The sequence below is a fragment of the Dermacentor silvarum genome, chromosome 6, assembly GCF_013339745.2.
Source record: "Dermacentor silvarum isolate Dsil-2018 chromosome 6, BIME_Dsil_1.4, whole genome shotgun sequence".
Classification (NCBI taxonomy): domain Eukaryota; kingdom Metazoa; phylum Arthropoda; class Arachnida; order Ixodida; family Ixodidae; genus Dermacentor; species Dermacentor silvarum.
This window is the reverse complement of record NC_051159.1, coordinates 158,422,595-158,440,783: the sequence shown is the minus strand read 5'-3', so window position 1 is coordinate 158,440,783 and position 18,189 is coordinate 158,422,595. Positions and strand designations below refer to the sequence as shown.

Here is an 18,189-nt window from a genome sequence, read left to right as displayed (position 1 = left end):
CATGACTGTGCTTTGATTTTGGTAAGAGTGACTTGAATAAGGAGAGTGAATGGGGCTTGGCAATAGATTACTTCCGCGTGTTTTAAAAGGAGCTAGAAGAAGTTGAGAACATCTGTGGCACCTGTTCAGTGAGAGACATCTCTGAGGCGCAAAAAATGGTATTGCAATTCGACGACGGCCGCGCGTGTCCTGCGGAACTACTGCAATCGCGAAAAGCAAGGTAAACGTTATGAACAGTTCTGCAGCACTGGAGATTTTCTATGATGTTCATATCACAGGTAGCTTTGGCCGATCTGCTAAGCGCCAGCGCTGTACGATTACATACTTACGCCGTGGTGGACGAATGTGACTAAGCCGGTGCTATCACCTTCGCTCATTCTTGTTTTTGTCCTATTTGCTGAGGAGGATGTTATCTCTTAATGACGTTGTAGTTGATTTAGAACGAAATGAGTGTCTTCTAAAGTTTTGGGTCACTGTTGTAAAATGATTAGTAAATTGCTTCGAACAATTCCTTAGCGTTCCTTCCCATCACTGATGACGCAAGCGATGTGCAATCTATTTACTCCTTTGATTTCGGACATCACAGTACCTATAAGATAGCAAGTGTTCTAGGTTCTGATGTTGCGCGAGGTCGTCCGCGTAGCGTCACAAGCTTACATTTCAGCCTGAAGTTTGCACTATATTCTGAGATATTCGTCATATGTCAGGTACTGTGGGCATCTCACAATCCGCGTATTTCCATGCGCCGCGCTTGGAGTCCTGCCAATCAGCTTTACGAGTTCTGACAGGAGATAGCTAGTTATTGCAGGAAGCACTTGGGACGTTCTCGGAGTGCAGGACTCGTAAGTGCTGATTAAGAAACATGAGTGCAGGACACGTGAGTGCAGTTTCTGTAGTTCTCGAACCAGGCGCCTTCTAGTAGAATGCGCTAAAATTTAATAAATTGCGTGGTTTCACGTGCCAGAAGCACTGTGCGATTATGAGGCACGATGTAATGGAGGACTCCAGATTAATCTTGAACACATGGGGTCATTTATTGCGCACCAAATTTACGTTTTTGCCGTCCGCTGCCATCAGAGCGTGGCCGCTGTGGCCTGGGATCGAACCTCCGACCTCGAGCTGAGCAACGCAACAGCTGGAATACAGCGGTGGGTGGTAGAATGCACTTTGGAACTAAGTAACGCACATTTTCCGCGCTTTATACAAGTATGAGGTGACAGTAATTTACGGAACCTTAGTAACTACAACGTATCTTCTCGTTTTGACATAATGTGTGTATCACTATTCCTTCCTTTTAAGAGGGGCTGGTGAAGGGAAGTTAGTAAATTAAACTATTTATACTGTTGTGCAACAGAAGTTGAAAAAAATTACCAATATATATATATATATATATATATATATATATATATATATATATATATATATATACCATATATAATATACTTTGCCGCAAAAAGTATTTCAATGCGTTCAGCAGCTCAAACACGGCCTCCGCTGTTCTCCCGTTCCTTCTTCAGTGTCTCGCACTGCAAAGGCTACGACGAGGTCGGGCGTAGCCACAACGCTCCGCCTTCGAAATGCCACCGTGGCGTGCAGTTAAAATTTCATTTTGTACGTTAACGTACACCCCACGACTTCCGACTTTGGTGCTTACGACGCGCTAAACGTAAGCCAAACGCGGTTGTGGATTTGTGGCGGCACCCCGCGGCGGCCACGGCGTAGCCGATCGCAGCGACCAACAGCAGCCTCGTATTGGAATGTGCTTTATCACTAAATTAAGCACACAGAAAAGAGTGCAGATCATGGCTTCTGTTGAAACGAGCGCGTCTGAGGGAAATGTGACTTGGCTTGCGAGCTCCACGCACTACGTACGACAGCAAAACTTGGCTGAGATGTTCACAGCAGCGCATGTCACACGCGGACTATGTTAATTTCCCAAGCCCGAGGGGTAGTTCAGGACCCATTAAAAATATTGTTTGGGCTCACAATCTCAAAGTTATGCCATTTCACTGGTACTTGCGTCAGTTCTGTTTACGGATGCAAAGTTTCATTGGGCGATGGTTTCCCGCCGTTCTCATCCAGCCTCGTCTCCTGTAGCGTGGAGGTGTGACTCCCGCAACGCCTCTGGCGGCGCTCGTGTCGCTAGCGTTCTAAAACGCCTGAGGGTGCGTCTCCTGGGTAGCAGAAGTTGTATTGCGTGCTGCGTCAAGCCATGTTGCATCTACATATGGTTACAACAATGTCCGGCAAGGAGTTGAAGCGCTACGCTAAAGCTTGCTGTCATGGTCAATGCATTGCTCTTCGGGCGAAGCTGCCAAATCTTTATGACACATCACCTACGCCCGGGTAACAAGACCGCTTCGGAGCTCCCACATGGGCTGTGTAGCCGGATGACGCCATCATCTTTCGCCGTTGCAGCCATACAAACTCCCAGCTGGGCTCCAACGTTCACACAGTAAAATGTGACGTGAGAAGCAACCCTTACGAAGCACTGCCTTAAAAAAAAAGGGGGGCGCGCAAAGAAGTTCTTGTATTTTCCAGTGGTGTGTGCTCAAGAGAACTGTTTTTTTACAATTAATTTTTTTTTGTTTTCAAGCAAACTTTTAGTGACGGCCACAATTAAGGTTGCCTTGCAGCATCACAGCTCCTATAGCTGGCCTCTCAACTGCTTACTGCTTAAAAGAGTTGCGCATACAAGTTAACCATGCGATTTAGACATACGCAAGGTAACCACTATATTATAATAATTTATTACTACGTTTCAAAGCAAACCAGGGTTCTTACCTCCCTTGCGTTGTATAGACATTTGATTTCGAGCACACCGTCGCACACCGGCCGACCTTCATCGCTACACGAAAACCGTTGCGGAAGTCCGCATAGAAGTTTCGATGTCAAATAGTCGAGGGGGACGTGATGCCAATGTTCTGGCGAAGTAAAACGTGTGTAGATAGGTAAAGTGGCGTTGCTTTCGTAAAAATTATTTAACAAGTGCTCCAAAGCGTTATATGCGAGCAAAATTTCAAACGGGCCAGTCATGCAAGGGAAAGCTTTAAAATGTGTGATTTAATTGCAGGCGACTGAAACTCTTATTGCATCTGCTCGAAAGATTGTAGTGATTCTGCTTGGTCGCAAAAGTTGGCTGTATTGTTGTTCTTTCTTTTTTGATCGAGGTGGTTTAACATGTTACTGTTTCATTATATTTCATTCAAGTAAGCTTGGTTCATCATTCTTATTTTTATGTCATTTGCATGTTATCAAGGTGAGATGGCGTTGTGGTCAGTGCAACAAGCTTCGAGAACTTGCGCAAACCAGTCACAGTATTTTTGTCATCGTCGTTCAGTAGGACTACATGCAAGTGAGTGAGTACGAACTTTATTTAGGTCCTGAGGAGAAAGAATTAAAGCGGACTACATGCAAGCACGTACTGCGCGACATAACTGCGGCGTCTCATTTGAGATGGCTTTCAGGTTTAAATTCTCCTTACACCACTTTTTAAATTTAGTTCGTGTTTAAATCAATATGTACGCCGTAGGTCAGGAGGTAGTTGCTGTGTTGAATGCTTATTGCTTTTTACACTCGATGACTCGTTCTCAAGAAATCAACTCTGAGGGCAATGCGGTACTTGTACTACAGGTGGTGTCATGATCTAAATGACGCCGCGCCACCTACTAGATCTAAGCGATTTAATTTTCCCTGCACATTTGCAGTGCTGCTCGATAGGTCACTCGGCGGCTGGGAATCTCGTGAGCTACATTGTAAAATATGTCGCCTTTTCGTTGCGACGTTGCTGTTGGCATTAGTTTCTACGTTGTTTTCTACCAACAATCTTATTCCCGGCGCACCCTCTATTGTGGATATGTACAGCCGCCCGAATTTTTAGCTATATCGTGTGAGCGTCCTTCACGCGTCATTTCAGCTGCCGGAAGAAGCGAGGCCGGCAGAAGTACTCTCAGGTGCACTAAGCACTCTCCTGTGCAAGACTCGTCTAATGCGGTGTTCCCTTCAGGATGACGTACGACCATATTATAGTGTTCTCGCTCGATATAGCTAAACATGCGGGAGGCTGTACATGCTTGACGCTTCGTGCATGCTTCAAGTCACAGTCCACTTCATTGCTGGGCCGTTGTAAATATCGGTACATTGCTTTGAAGATACGCTCTTCGGTCATCGCCGTTGTTGTTGCTGCTTGCTTTCAGATAGTGAATCTCGTATTACAAAAGAACAGCGCAAGTCTTGTGTTCACTTCGCCAGAATTCTAAAGTTTCTGTGTAGTGCGCCGTCATCATTATTATAATAAATGCTTTTATGTGAAAGCAGATATGCAAAGTGGAGTTCGAACTGGCCGAAAATGTTTTTATGTTTTTTTTTCTACAACGACACATGCGCGGAAGTTCTTTTAAGTGCGTGCACTTGCATAAAGTTGAGACGAAGAAGAAGAACTCGTGCCGATCACCACATTGTTCAAGTCCAGTCTGTTCCAAGGTAAAGGCAACCGAACTGTCCGTCAAAGGTTCGCCATTCTCTGAACTCTGCTTACTTTCTCAACAGGGGCGCGATGAGGAGTCTTTTAGAACTCTCTAGGTGAACCAACACATCCTTTGATAATGTGTTCAACCTACCAACCACCAATCAACACCGTCGTTTCAAAATATAACACGCTTAAAATACTGCAGAAACAACTTGGAGCCGGAAATGTCGACTTCATCACAAAGGGGCCGTGCCTCTTCAGGTGATGAACTTTGTCGGGAGGTGACCGGGTCTGCCGTTCCAAACTCATTCCATTTGCCCAGAGACCGAGGGGTGGAGACGCACCCACAAGGTAGGCATCGTGTGAGCATTATAAACAATTATGATTAAGGCCGAACGCGTACGTTTGGAAGTACATTTTAATGCAGGCTACCTGGATTTTGTGGTTGGCTGTGAAACTAAACATGAAAGGGGCTTCACCCCTTCTAACTTGGACGGTTTAAATTGGCTTCCATTGTTTTGGGGCACGAAACGCGTCGACCAGACCAGTCGATGATTGAATGTCAGACTTTACCCGCCGTGGTTGCTTAGTGGCTAAGGCGTTGGGCTGATAAGCACGAGGTCGCGGGATCAAATCCCGGCCACGGTGGCCGCATTTCGATGGGGGCGTAAACATCCATGTGCTTAGAGTTAGGTGGACAACTAAGTATCCGAGATTATCCAATTTATTCCGCAGCAGTGCAGCATGCATGTTAATGGCATTTCGCTTAGGTTCTGAATGGCGCTCGCCGCTTCTTTACCATGCTGCTAAGCACAACTGTACGAGTGCGTCACGTTGTGTCATGATGCAGTCAGGATCATCAAGCTTACAAAGATTGATTTTGTTGATTTTATGCAGTCCGTCAAACTGTTTTGCCAGCTGTCACGTAGTTCATGTTTTTAGATGTATTTATATATGCGTGGGTTCGTGCATGTTGAACTGCTGCTGTTTGCTTCATGCATAACTGTAGTTGGTTTTTTTTAATTACGAGGTTTTCGCCTCGCCTCATTTGTAAGGGGCCTAAATTACGCCGTGTTTTATCAGAATGATTACAGAGAAGTGCTTCTTTAACAGCTTTATTTTTTTAGCCCTAGGACATCTGCGATATTGGTGTTGCTTGGGGAATGTGTCAGAAACGAGATAGCTCAGGGCGAGGATGGTTGTTAGCTGCTGCATGTGGTATTGCTGCTTATTTTTCCGAAAAAAATACGTGTCAGACTTGTGAGGTCACTACACCTTGATGCTGTCTGAGCAGACTTACCACGCAGACTGCTTTGTTTCTTGTACAGCTGAGTGTCTTTCTTTCGTGTGCATTTTGTACTCAGCTTAATTCCTCTTTATAACCTTTTGCGACGTAGGAGTGCAATGCCTGCGCCGCAAAGTACTAAACGCGTCCTTATCTCCAGCGCACATCTACCTTGGCTGGTGCTACTCAACCTTTAAATATATCGTGTGGCCTCCGTGAAGTTAGAAAAAAGAAATACTGAAAAGTTGGTGACACTTCAGCTTTGTACGGATGCAAGCCGGTCACACGGAGAAGTTCAAATTGCGAAATATGAAGCGGGAATGGCAGTTCGTAGACATGCACAGCAGAATGGCAACAGTGGTGCAGGGATAACTCGCGTTTTTATTCACCCGTGCGGGTTATGCATATATAGAATTAAAAAAATAACGATTGCGACATCGCATTATTCAACAAAACGAAGCGGCTACTTAACACGAGCTCATCTTCGTATAAATGGACTTCGTTGCACTTATCTGCGGGACGCACCTGGCACGTAACATCGTGTACATAAACACCCTCAGAGAGGTCCGCGCCTTTCCTGCAGCTGTCACCTATGAAGTAGTCGTCTGGCACCCGAACAAAGGGAAATCTTAGCCGCGAACTTCATACATCCTTGCTGCAAAGGGTTGTCGTCTGCTACTGCATCCCGAGCGAGCTTTCGAAAGCACCTACTAGATGACCATCAGTGGCGCCTTTGTAGGCGATGCCCTACGCGTATATTCTGCCAGGCATGCATTGTTAACTATTATGATTCAGGACCGATACGTACGTGTAGAGGTAATAATAACTGAGTAAGCTTTACCTATTAAAGGCGCACAGCGGGCCATAAGTGATGTTGTAACAGAGGACTCCCGACTGTCTTTGACCAGCTGTCTTTGACCAACTGTGCTTGTGTGGCCACACAAGTGAGATGGAGACGCTTGGGTACGCAATGACGTATGAGGTTTTGCACTACGCCGCTAGCGGAGTACGGCCGTCGCTTCCAAGAAACTAACTCATGACTTATAGTACTCAGTATTAAAACATAATAGCTACCGAATCACTGTGGTGCAATGAAGAAAGAACCTGGATTTTTTGGATATGTTAAGAGAGCTCTAAAGTGCAGTGCTTTTAAACCTTTTTCGTACTGCTCCTACACTTTTTCTGAACTTGTTAGAAGGATCAAAGTGGAGGCGCTGCTAATCTCGGAAGCACTATCGCAGCTATTGGAAGCATTGAATGTAGATTGCGAGTGCCAAATTAATTGATAAAGGATACTAGCGAGGTACTGGAAACCTGTAGGAGCGACACGTTGATTCTGACAGCAGATGCTCTTCGTGGCAGCTTTGTTTGTATGAAGCTGCAGCAATGAATTATGTCCCAATGAAACAATGTTGCTCTGATGTGTTGCATATTCAATGGACTGAGAAGAGAAGGCAGTTTATTGCAAACGTTTATGCATTTATTTAATATTGTTATGGTGACCCAAGTAAGTGTTCAAGTTCTATGAGCACGCTTCTCTTTGGCTCTCTCTTAAGTTTATCTAGCGCACTAGGAGTGAACAAAATAAGAGGCGCTCGACAACGAGGCTAGTGTCAAGTGAGGAAAAGGGAAGTAAGTACCTCCGCAGCTATTCAATGTATACAAGAACAACGACACCGTACCTATTGATCCAGTACACTGTCTACATTAAAGCAGAAAGAAAATTAATTTCTACTTAATTTCAGGGAGTGATGCTGTAAAAGTTTGATTGGTGTGTATTATTCTTCATTATAGCGTTCCGGCGGAATTCATTCTCCATTATTTCGCAGTGACAACCGCGCCTATGGCAAATGCAGCACCTTCGAGCGTGGCACTGGAGGAAGCCAGCGCCGCACCGCATGTTGCAGATAATAGCGGATCTCGAAATTCGGCCGCCGAGCAAGAAGCCACATCAGCGAATGAAGCGACGAATGAGCCTGTCGAAGTGCGAGGTGGCACTGGAGTAATTTCACGCGTCAAGAACATTGCCGCGGATTCTATCACTGTTGCCGAGATCCCGTCCAATGTTGCGGCTTCAGTAGCTTCGGCAGCATCCTCAGCAAACAAGCCAGCTAACATCCAAGACCACAGAACTGAGAGAGCAGCACATGACGCCGTTGCGGGGGCGTATGACTCGTATGGTGACGCCGCAGAAAGGAGTGTGACCTCGTCGATTCCAGCTCGTGCACTCTTTGCGAAAAGCCAAGTCATCGCCACAGGGGCAGCCCCTGAGAGTTCGAACGCAGCGACGACGGGCATAAGATCTGTAGGTGAAACTGCGAATGCGGACTCTGCGGCCGCAAATGCGGCAGTCCCGCTTGCTGAAGACCTAAACGGGGCAGCAGTTCCGATGATCTCGGCCCTTCCACAGCTCAAATCCTCAGTTGTCGCTATGGCGTACGATGTAGGTACAGAGACAGAAGCACGCAGGCGGCTGTACCTGACTATAGCCATAACATATTTGGCATCGCTATCATCTGGATTATCCATTGCTTACTCGTCGCCAGCGCTTCCCAGCATACGGAAGGTCATGCAGTTCAGCGAAGCCGACAGTGGCTGGTTCGGCTCTCTTGTCATGCTTGGTGCAGTCATAGGAGGCCTAAGTGGCGGTAAGCGAACGATGCTTTAGTACGAAAATTTCATGAAATGATTACTTGAAGCACGTGGTTTTGAGACTGCTTGTATAGCTCAGCCATGATGAGACAACTAGTGAAAGTTTTAGGCCAACTGTAGGAAGGAGAAGTAGGACTACCGGAATGTTTGGTTAGTTGCTGGATTGCGGATACTTCACTGATACAATGCGTAGGGCTCCGCAATGGTGAATGAATCTTAGGTGTAAAAGAAGTGTTCAATACGCCTTGGTTTGGTTGCTAATGTTCTTAGCCATATTAGGTTCCTAGGGAGTCATGCTACGTGATTCAACAAAAATTCGTCGCAACTTCGTGGTGCGGCAGAGATATTGCAGATATGTTTGTCAGATGCACTTGAGTTTCTTGTACAGGTGGAATGTATGCTGACTGCAAAATGCGAAGTAATGCAAGCGACACGTGTTTTGTTTCAAACCAATTTGCAAAGTATATGTTTGTGCAACGAGGCTACTCTTAGCAGTCATATACTTCATCGGTCAGTCGTATTTGTGGCCACCTTTTTTGGTGCTTAGAAATGTTGTTTAATGTTCAGAGGTGCATTGAGCTCTGGACTTGGTTTCCTTTCAATGACTGCACTGGCTACTGAGTAAATTTCTTTGATTAACATTGCCTACATGATTCTTTGTTCGATAGAGTAGCACAAGTCGTTCAACATGTGTGATGTATATAATCAGTTCCATACAAATTCGCTGATGAAGAACATTCTGACTGGTGTCTTGTGCTAAAAGCCGTAAAAAAGAGTTGCGTGAAGTCCAAAAGATGGTACAAGGCAACATATGATAGCACATAACTAAAAGGTAAATGTAATAGATGAAATCGGCACGTCGCTATACAGAATAAAGAGTCGGTATGGAGTAATAATACTCCTCACGTAATACTCCTTCTGGGGCCTGTGAGGTATATGAAATAATCAATAGCCACGAACAACACAGCAAACTAATAAGCGCCTACGGAAACACACAACAGCTACATACTGCCACCAGTGTTTTACGTGTTCATTCCATGATGATCATTATCAGATCGGGCGCCCATTATGATGCGTGTTTTACATGTTCATTGCATAATCATTATGTTTAGATCGGGCGCCCATTTTCAGACTGGTGCTGTGGAGAAGATGACGTGAACGACGGTGGTTGTTGTGGCCGCTTCGTTAAATGTGCCGTTCGCTGCCGGTGGACTTCTCTTGCCTTTCCTCCCGCGACAATACAAATAGAACCTTTAATGATGTGCATGTAATGCACATAGGCCCTTTAAACAGTGTAATCGTATGCATCGTTACAAATATTTCACACTACAAGGAGTAGTGATTAACAAGCTACTAGCGAGGTTGAGTAAATCATAGAAATGTAATTGTTGGAGAGAAAGTGGTATGAGTCACCATATGGGTCTCCATATTGGCATCGCTTGTTTTTCTGTCATTGCTACGCACTTCTGCAGGTCGTCAAGCGAACGCGATCGGCCGTCGCAACACTCTGATTGCCTCGTCAATCTGGTTCCTGGTTGGTTGGCTATGGCTGGCATTGGGAACTCCCAAGGCGGCGCTGTTCGTCGGTCGCCTGCTCACGGGCGTCGGCACCGGCATGGCGGCACTCGCCGTCAGCGTCTTTATCTCGGAGATCTCCCCAGCTAACCATCGGGGCCTGCTGAACACGGGAGCCAACTGTGTGCTGTGTTGTGGCGTTTTGCTCGTCTTCGTGCTCGGCAAGTTCCTCAGCTTCTCGCTGCTGGCGGTCTGGTGCCTGCTGCCGGCAGCCGCCATGAGCATCTTGCTATTCTGGTGCCACGAATCGCCCCGCTGGCTGCTCAAGAACAGTCGACGTGACGGAGCCGCTAAAGCGCTGCGCTTCTACTTTGGTCCCGGTGCGGCGAGCGAACTGACCACCTTGGAGGCCGCGCTGTCGCGCAAGGGTGGCATGCCTGCTGCGGGCTTCTCCTTGCGAGACATGGCATCGCCACGCGTCTACCGGTCTTTCCTGTGCGTCCTGCTGACCATGACGATGCAGCGACTGGCGGCCATTAACTTGATGATCACCTTTACCCATGACATCTTCGAAGAGGCCGGAACAACCATGTCGCCGGAGAACTCGGCTATTACTGTGGCACTTATACAGGTGAGGCTGAATCAGGTCTGTAGCTTGAAGTTCGCGAATTTTATGGGAGTGCGTTAGACGAAATAGTTCATTCAATACGTCTCGAAGATACGGACACATAGGAGAGTTGGTTCATACATAGTTTGCACGTACGTGGTGTCACATCCGTCGTTTGTTCTGACTGCCCGCCATTGCTGGGTACTCGTTTGTATGGCGGTGTGTATTCGCCGTTCGCTTCGGTACATACGCATCGCACGTTTATGGCCCTAGAAACTGTACGATGGCGAAAGATGGGCGAGCTTGTGGGGCCAACGTGGGCTTGCTATAATGAAAAAGTCGAAATGCGCAACAGCGTGGACCCGTAAAACTACGTGTCGGTGCAGGTGCGATATTCTGCTTCGAGGTGTTGCCAGCCACGACGCACTTGGATATGATTATAATTATATGCGGTTGTCTGCAAACTATATCACTAGGTTCACGAATAATATGGGGGAGAAGCATATCATCGAAGCGCCTGCCGGTGGGTATTATCATCGTCCTCCGCGATATCAATGAAAACAAGTTCCTTCGCGTGCGGCAGTGAAAACAATATTTTCTCACTATTCTTTGAGTCGCTCAGTTCACAGACTGCCTTACTTATCAACCATGCGTACGCAATATTTCTTTAGTCTGTGTGAAAGCCAAGCTGGTGAAATACAAGTCACGTGCTCGCTGCTTTCCGTGAGCTTTGGTTTTAATGCGTAAGCATTCTTTGGCGAGTGCCCCAGCAAAATCTTGTCCGTAACAGGAAAAGTGTCACAGCATTTATCTGCAAAGTTAATGAATAATTCGCGAAGTTAAGACATTTAGTCGTTATAATTGTGTAAATGTAGAGGATTGGTAGCTTTATTATGGATACGGAAGGAATGAAAAAATAGACAAACAGAAGCGATAGCCGTTATCGTCATGGAACTGCTGCCCGGGGGGTGGGGACGGGCCCTTTAAAGCCAACTTTTCTTGAAAGCTGACTTTTTCGCATTAATGGTGTGCATGCAAAGAAGCCTACTTTAGGAATGCGGATAGTAAAAAAAAAGAAAAAAAAAAAAAAAAAAAAACGGGCAAGCTTGCACTCGGTCGTGCAAAGCTTAGGCACAGCGAAACTGTCGATGCTCAAGTCTTACTGGCTGCTACTGCTAGGTAGTAACTTGGTTGCTGCTAGGTCTTAACTTGGGATAACCCAACCACGCATGTAGGAAGGTATTCTCGAGCGATCATTTTCGGAGGTATCTTCCCTTTCGCAACATTTCGCGTGACTAGCGCTGGACGCGTCACGCGCGCGCGCGCGCGCGCGCACGCACGCACGCACGCACGCACGCACGCACGCACGCACGCACGCACGCACGCACGCACGCACGCACACGCACACGCACACTCACTGACTGACTGACTGACTGACTGACTGACTCACTCACTCACTCACTCACTCACTCACTCACTCACTCACTCACTCACTCACTCACTCACTCACTCACTCACTCACTCACTCACTCACTCACTCACTCACTCACTCACTCACTCACTCACTCACTCACTCACTCCACTCACTGCACCTGACTAACTGACTGACTGACGGACTGACTCGCTCGCTCGCTCGCTCGCTCGCACGCACGCACGCACGCACGCACGCACGCACGCACGCACGCACGCACGCACGCACGCACGCACGCACGCACGCACGCACGCACGCACGCACACGCACACGCACACGCACACTCACTGACTCACTGACCCACTCACTGACTCACTGACCCACTCACTCACTCACTCACTCACTCACTCACTCACTCACTCACTCACTCACTCACTCACTCACTCACTCACTCACTCACTCACTCACTCACTCACTCACTCACTCACTCACTCACTCACTCACTCACTCCCGCGTGTACTCAAAGATCTCGTGATCAACTCGTCGTGACGTTGGCCCGGAGAGGTCTATTGGTTTTTAGAAGGAACTAAAGAACGTTCACCGGTTCTTATCCCATAAGTGCCGCTATTATTCGCTCGCCATGACTTTGTCGTTAGCGGCTCTGTCATCAAACCAGCAGCCACGCGCGGCTGCACTGCCAAATGGCGATGGCGATCGAAATTTAGTGCGCTTGCTCTGAATGGGTGTGCGAGAGTGAATGATCTTGTCGGTACTTCAGCACATGAAAGAAAAGTTTGGCCGTGTAACGGCCGCTTTTTAGAACGCAGCTCTTAGGCGCCCATTCCTGCGACGAGCGTCGGCGTCGGCCTCCCTAGGCGTAACTGAGCGAACGCGGAGCTCAGCGGGGGATGAAAGATGGTGATAGCAATGGAGAGCGTGAGGTGGAAAGTGGAGGAGGAGGGCATGATGACAGCATGAGAAGAAAAGTGTATTTCCGCGTGAGACGATGGCTACGAGATGGCGCCAGTGTATCGCCCGTCGTCGATTCCCCGATGAAGCTAACGATAAAGGCATGCGGCGAGCGCCTCCATAACTGCATGAGCGGAGGTCTGTCTGGGGCGGCTGCTGTTAATCGTGCCCACGCGTCACCCACACGCTGACTCTTGCGATCTCCCGATTAGCGAGGCAGTCGCGCCACACATCACCCTGTTTTCAACGTGCCGCATGAGACAGATTGTCCGTGTCAGCCAATATATTGCAAAATGAAAATAGGTATACAGCCGCAATCAAATTTCGCAATAGGGAGTATCGTAATCGTCGGTGAATTTTTTTACTGCCATAAATTGCCGGTTTACCTCATTCATTGAATGTTGAGCTAGATTACTTTTGCTTGCAATCTCCTTCGAGACCAGGCAATGAAGCTACTACTCTCTTTTCTCTAAATTATCAGTCAACCGCAAGCAAGACAATGTGCACCGTTATGAACTTATGATTAAGTCTGATTGACTGGTTGATTCAATCAATCATTGCTTGCCACGTCATTCTCATTTTTATTTGCTTCTCGCTGGTATAGGTTGGACATAAGTGCATGCATTGCAGTCGTGGGGCTCATGCTTTCGATTGCCGATGCGTTGCACGCATCGCTATTTAAAATTCTCAGCGGGTGACAATTGCTGGGTAGGAAGCTTTCATGCTAAATGTGCCAAAAAGTTCATATGAGAATTTTCTGTTGACTGTAACGTCTTCTGCTCTCTGCATTTCAGGTAGTGATGGTAGGAGTAGCCACCGTTCTCACCGACCACCTTGGCCGCAAAGTTCTGTTCCTGTTTTCGTCGGCCGTGTCATCGGTCTGTCTTGGCGCACTTGGCCTTTACTTCTACTACAAGGCGAAAGTCGGCGACAGTTTCGCGGTGGCCTATGGTTGGTTGCCGTTGACGAGCGTCTGCATCTATTTTTTCGGCTACTCCGTGGGCCTGGGCCCGTTGCCTTGGGTAATTATGGGCGAAATGATCCCCCTGAAGGCCAGGGCATTTGCGACCGGAACTTGCACCGCGGTCATATTTGGCGAGGGGTTTGCTGTCATCATAAGCTACCATGGTATGCGTGCAACCCTGGGCATGGCTGGAACCTTCTGGCTGTTTGGCGCCTGTCTTGCCGTTAGTTTGATTCTTTTTTTCCTATTCGTGCCTGAGACAGGAGGAAAGAACCTAGAAGACATCGAGAGTCTCTTTGGCGGGAGTTCTTCGTCCCAACACGAACCGATGGTGAAGAACGAAGCTCGGAATGCGAACTAGATTTGGTCATTTTTGCATTCGCGCGTTATAGTAATCGCAGTGTATTTGTCACTCACTAGGTGATAGCATAAATGTAATTTGCAAGACTCTGCTCTGATATTGGTAAGAGTGTCTGGAATAAGGAGAATAAATGGGTCCTTGTAATAAATTATTTCCGCGTGTTTTAAAAGAATCTATATGAAGTTGAGCACATCTGTGGCAGCTCTTCAGTGATATACACGTCTGAGGCGCAAGAAATGGTACTGCAATTCGATGATGGTCACGCGTGTCCTGCGGTACTTCTGTAATCATGAATAGCAAAGCCAAGTTTATGAACAGCTCTGCAGCGTTGGAGATGCAGAGCTCAGCTCATATTTTCATATTACAGGTAGTTATGGCCCACCTGCTAAATGCCAGCGCTGTGCGATTGCATAGTTGCGCCGCAGTAGACGAATGTGACTCAGCCGGCGCTAGCACCTTCGCTCGTTCTTGCTTTTCTCCTAATTACTGAGGAGGATGTTCTCTGTCGAGGACATTGCAGCTGATTTAGAACGGAATGAATGACTTTAAAGTTCTGGGTCGATGTTGCAAAAGGATAAGTGAAGGGCTTCGAACAAGTGCTCTATTCCTTAGCCTTCCTTCCCGTCATTGATAACGCACTGTTTACTCCTTTGATTTCTAACCTCGCAGTACGTTTAGGTAGCAAGTGTTCTATGTTCTGATGTTGCGCGAGGAAGTCCGCGTAGCGTCACAAGTTCACATTTCAGCGTGAAGTTCGCCCTGTGGTCTGAGATATTCGTCATATGTCAGGTACCGTAGGCGCCTCACAATCCGCGCATTTCCATGCGCCGCTCTTGGAGTCCAGCCAAGCAGCTTTACGAGTGCTGACAGGAGAAAGCAAGTTATTGCAGGAAGCACTTCGGGCGTTTTCGGAGAAGCTTCTCGTGCTTCACAGATTTCTTGGCTCCCGTTCACGCGAGTCACGACTCTCCATGGAGATTCTTTTTTTGTCGTAACGCCGCAAGAGACGAATTTCCATGACTTGTCCTCGCCAAAGTGGCGCCTTCTCCATTAAGAGACACAATATTACCATTGATTTTTCATTGCCTATTTTCTTTCCGGCCTGCCTTGGCGAAAAACACGTGACTATGTCGCAGAAATCAAGTGAAATCCGGCGATAAGGAACTGAAGTACATAGAGCTATGCTCTATATTAAACAACCGCAATTTCAAAAACACGATCAGTTGAAAATGTGCTACTTTTTTTCTAATATGAACATCTCCAACTCGGAGCGCGTACCGTCACTGCTGGAGCACCCTTGCTTTTGTATGTTCGGGCCCCGTCTATACTCATCGTACTCTATAGTAAATGTAAGGAAAGAACGCTGAGAGCGAGTGCGATTGAGCAGGGCAGATAAAAAGATAAAAACGTGGACGTTTCTCTTGCGCACTCCGTAGTACGTTTGCAGCGATGGCTATCAGATACCTTAATTGTATGTACTTTGTGAAAACCTTATTGCTTGTGATGTACGGCTCTCAGCACGTACGTCTAAAGTGCGGGAGTGGTATGCTTCGGTGAGCGTCAGCACCTTCGACTTTATAGCCATAGCAGGTTCGGGACTGCCTTGTTTCTGCGCATGCGGTGCCAAACGAGCCGGAACCTCTAAGCCGGATCGGCGAAGTTGACGACCGCAGGGCAAACATGGCGATAACATTTCCTGTGGCTGCATAGCCGGTTACAGGGCTCCATTACGGTAGGGTAGGCCAACTGATAAGTTCGAGCTATGCAAAGCAATGTAATGCAGGGCACGCGCTGTAGATTCAGTACTCGAACTAGGCGCCTTCTAGTAGAATGCGCTAAAATTCAATAAATTTCGCGGTTTTACGTGCCAGAACCACTGTACGATTATGAGGCACGCTGTACTGGAGGACTACCAATTAATTTTGGCTACATGGGGTCATTTAATATGAACCAAATGCACGGTGCGTGTGCGTTTTTGCAGTCCGCTCTCATCAGAGAGTGGCCGCTGTGGCCTGGGGTCGAACCTCCAACCTCGAGCTTAGCAACGCAACGCCATAGCCACTGCAATACAGCGGCGGGGGGTAGAATGCACTTTGGAATTAAGTACCGCACATTTTCCGCTCTTTAGACAAGTATGAGGTGACAGTACTCTACGGTACCTTAGTGGCTGCAACGTATCTTCTCGTTTTGACACACTGTTGAGTTTATCACTGTTCCTTGCTTTTAAGAGGTGAAGGGGAATGAAAGGACAGAGTGGAGGATTGAAAAGAAGACATGTCTTGAAAATTCAACTATTTACACTTTTGTGGAACTGAAGTTCATGAAATAAGAAAATATGTTTGATTTCTGTATATGTATACACTATCTTACGGAAGCGTTTAGGTGCCGCCATATTGGGCTGATAGCGTTTCTGTTTTCTGTGTTTAACAACGAAGTTTACGGTACTACAGTCAATTCGCAAGCATGAGAACAGTTCTATAAATGCATTCAGCGTTTCATTACCATGTTACGTACGTGACTTAACTTCTCATAAAACTAAGAAATTGTTTGTGTAATACCCAAGATGGCGGCGCCCATCAATCGAATATAAATCGTCTATAAGGTAAAAAATTTTCTTGGCTAATTACTGAAAGGACGTGTGTGAAATTTGGCGGTGACCCTGAAGTGATAAAAATAAGGAAATTGTAACTGCTGGCCAAAGCAAAAATACTTGTACACACACCTGGCGGCCGCCCTGTTTAGAGAACCAGAAGCAAGCTGAAAGACCCAGCTTTAATGTAATGAATAAGTATAGTTTGAAGCTACCTAATAGATTACGTAAAACTCAGCAAGGCTAGTTGGTTCTCCTACAAAAAATACCAGAGATCAACAGGTACCTTTAGTATGGTCATGAAGCACCGGTATCGATACGAAACCAATGCCTCAGGGAGCCGGAAACTTAATTATTTCCAAGCGTTTTGTACCTTCTACCCCATTTTGAAACATGAGAGCTATAAATGGAGGCATTACTAATGTTTCGCCTGTGGGACGTGGCTATATTTAGGGCAGTCGACTATTAACTTAGCACGTGCGGTCGTGATCACTACTTCGGTGAATTCTTAGTACCAGGTTTTCCTGCAGCGCGCCGGGTAGCTTGCGTCGCTATCTATAATACGTGGCAGACGAGCTGCGTGTTCGACGATATTTGCTTTCTTTTCTAGACATTTACTCAAGTCCTGTCAATGCGTGGCAATTCTGACGAGCGGTTGAGTTCCTGACCTTACAGACTTATTTTTTGGTAGAACCTACGGGGAATTCATAAGCAGTTGGTGCACAAGGCCGCACCTCTTTTTCATTAGGAAAACGCGTGTGTGCGATCTTCTGCCTCCATTTCAACTCTTAAAGATATCAAAATTGGAGCACAGAGAATGGTTGGTATCCTTTCTGCAAAGCGGAAACCAGTTTATTACCGGAGTAACGTCACCAGTGTCTAAATAACAAGGCGAGGTCACGTCTTTGTGTGGACACTTCTTACTCGCTCTGCGAAGAACTCGCGAGGGAAGTCGGCACACTGCAGTCTAAACAAGGGTGATAAATGTGTCGCATGTCGAGGAACCTGAAAGACTTCCTCCTTAGCGGTCGTATGGGGGGGGCTGTACTGAGCCGCTTTCTTTCTTATCGCAGTTGAACAGTGAGCGCAATCGCCCTTCCCAAACACGTTTGCGTTACAATCGTTGCGTGATGACACACAGTAAAGGGCACGTCGTCGGCATTGCGTGTCGAAGTATTGCCCGAAGTGGCAGTAAAAGTTACGAGAAAAAAAAGGGAAAGATAATGAAGGAGGAGGGGGGAGACGTATTGGAGAGGCTGAGGCCCCACTCTCAGCAGAGAGAGTGGTGGCTTAAAGGCTCGTTGTCGGTACACCTTCAGCAGACGAGAGAAAGAAGGATGGTCATTTATATGCAACCTTGAGGAAAG

The 18,189-nt window shown here is 47.0% G+C and overlaps 1 protein-coding gene across 1 annotated transcript; it reads left to right on the top strand.

Moving 5' to 3' along the window:
- Positions 1–4,711: 4,711 nt before the first annotated feature.
- On the top strand, positions 4,712–14,232 carry LOC119456982 (facilitated trehalose transporter Tret1). The gene is made up of 4 exons (XM_049669165.1): positions 4,712–4,819; positions 7,583–8,401; positions 9,878–10,551; positions 13,702–14,232. Exons 2-4 carry the CDS (start codon positions 7,597–7,599, stop codon positions 14,230–14,232), a joined length of 2,010 nt encoding a protein of 669 aa, XP_049525122.1. The 5' UTR covers positions 4,712–4,819; positions 7,583–7,596.
- Positions 14,233–18,189: the final 3,957 nt, after the last annotated feature.

Excerpts from the sequence above, each read along its gene's own strand:
- LOC119456982 (XM_049669165.1), top strand. The coding sequence starts at position 7,597 with ATGGCAAATGCAGCACCTTCGAGCGTGGCACTGGAGGAAGCCAGCGCC. Across the intron at positions 8,402-9,877 it reads CATAGGAGGCCTAAGTGGCG|GTCGTCAAGCGAACGCGATC; the intron begins GTAAGCGAACGA and ends GCACTTCTGCAG. Across the intron at positions 10,552-13,701 it reads TTACTGTGGCACTTATACAG|GTAGTGATGGTAGGAGTAGC; the intron begins GTGAGGCTGAAT and ends TCTGCATTTCAG.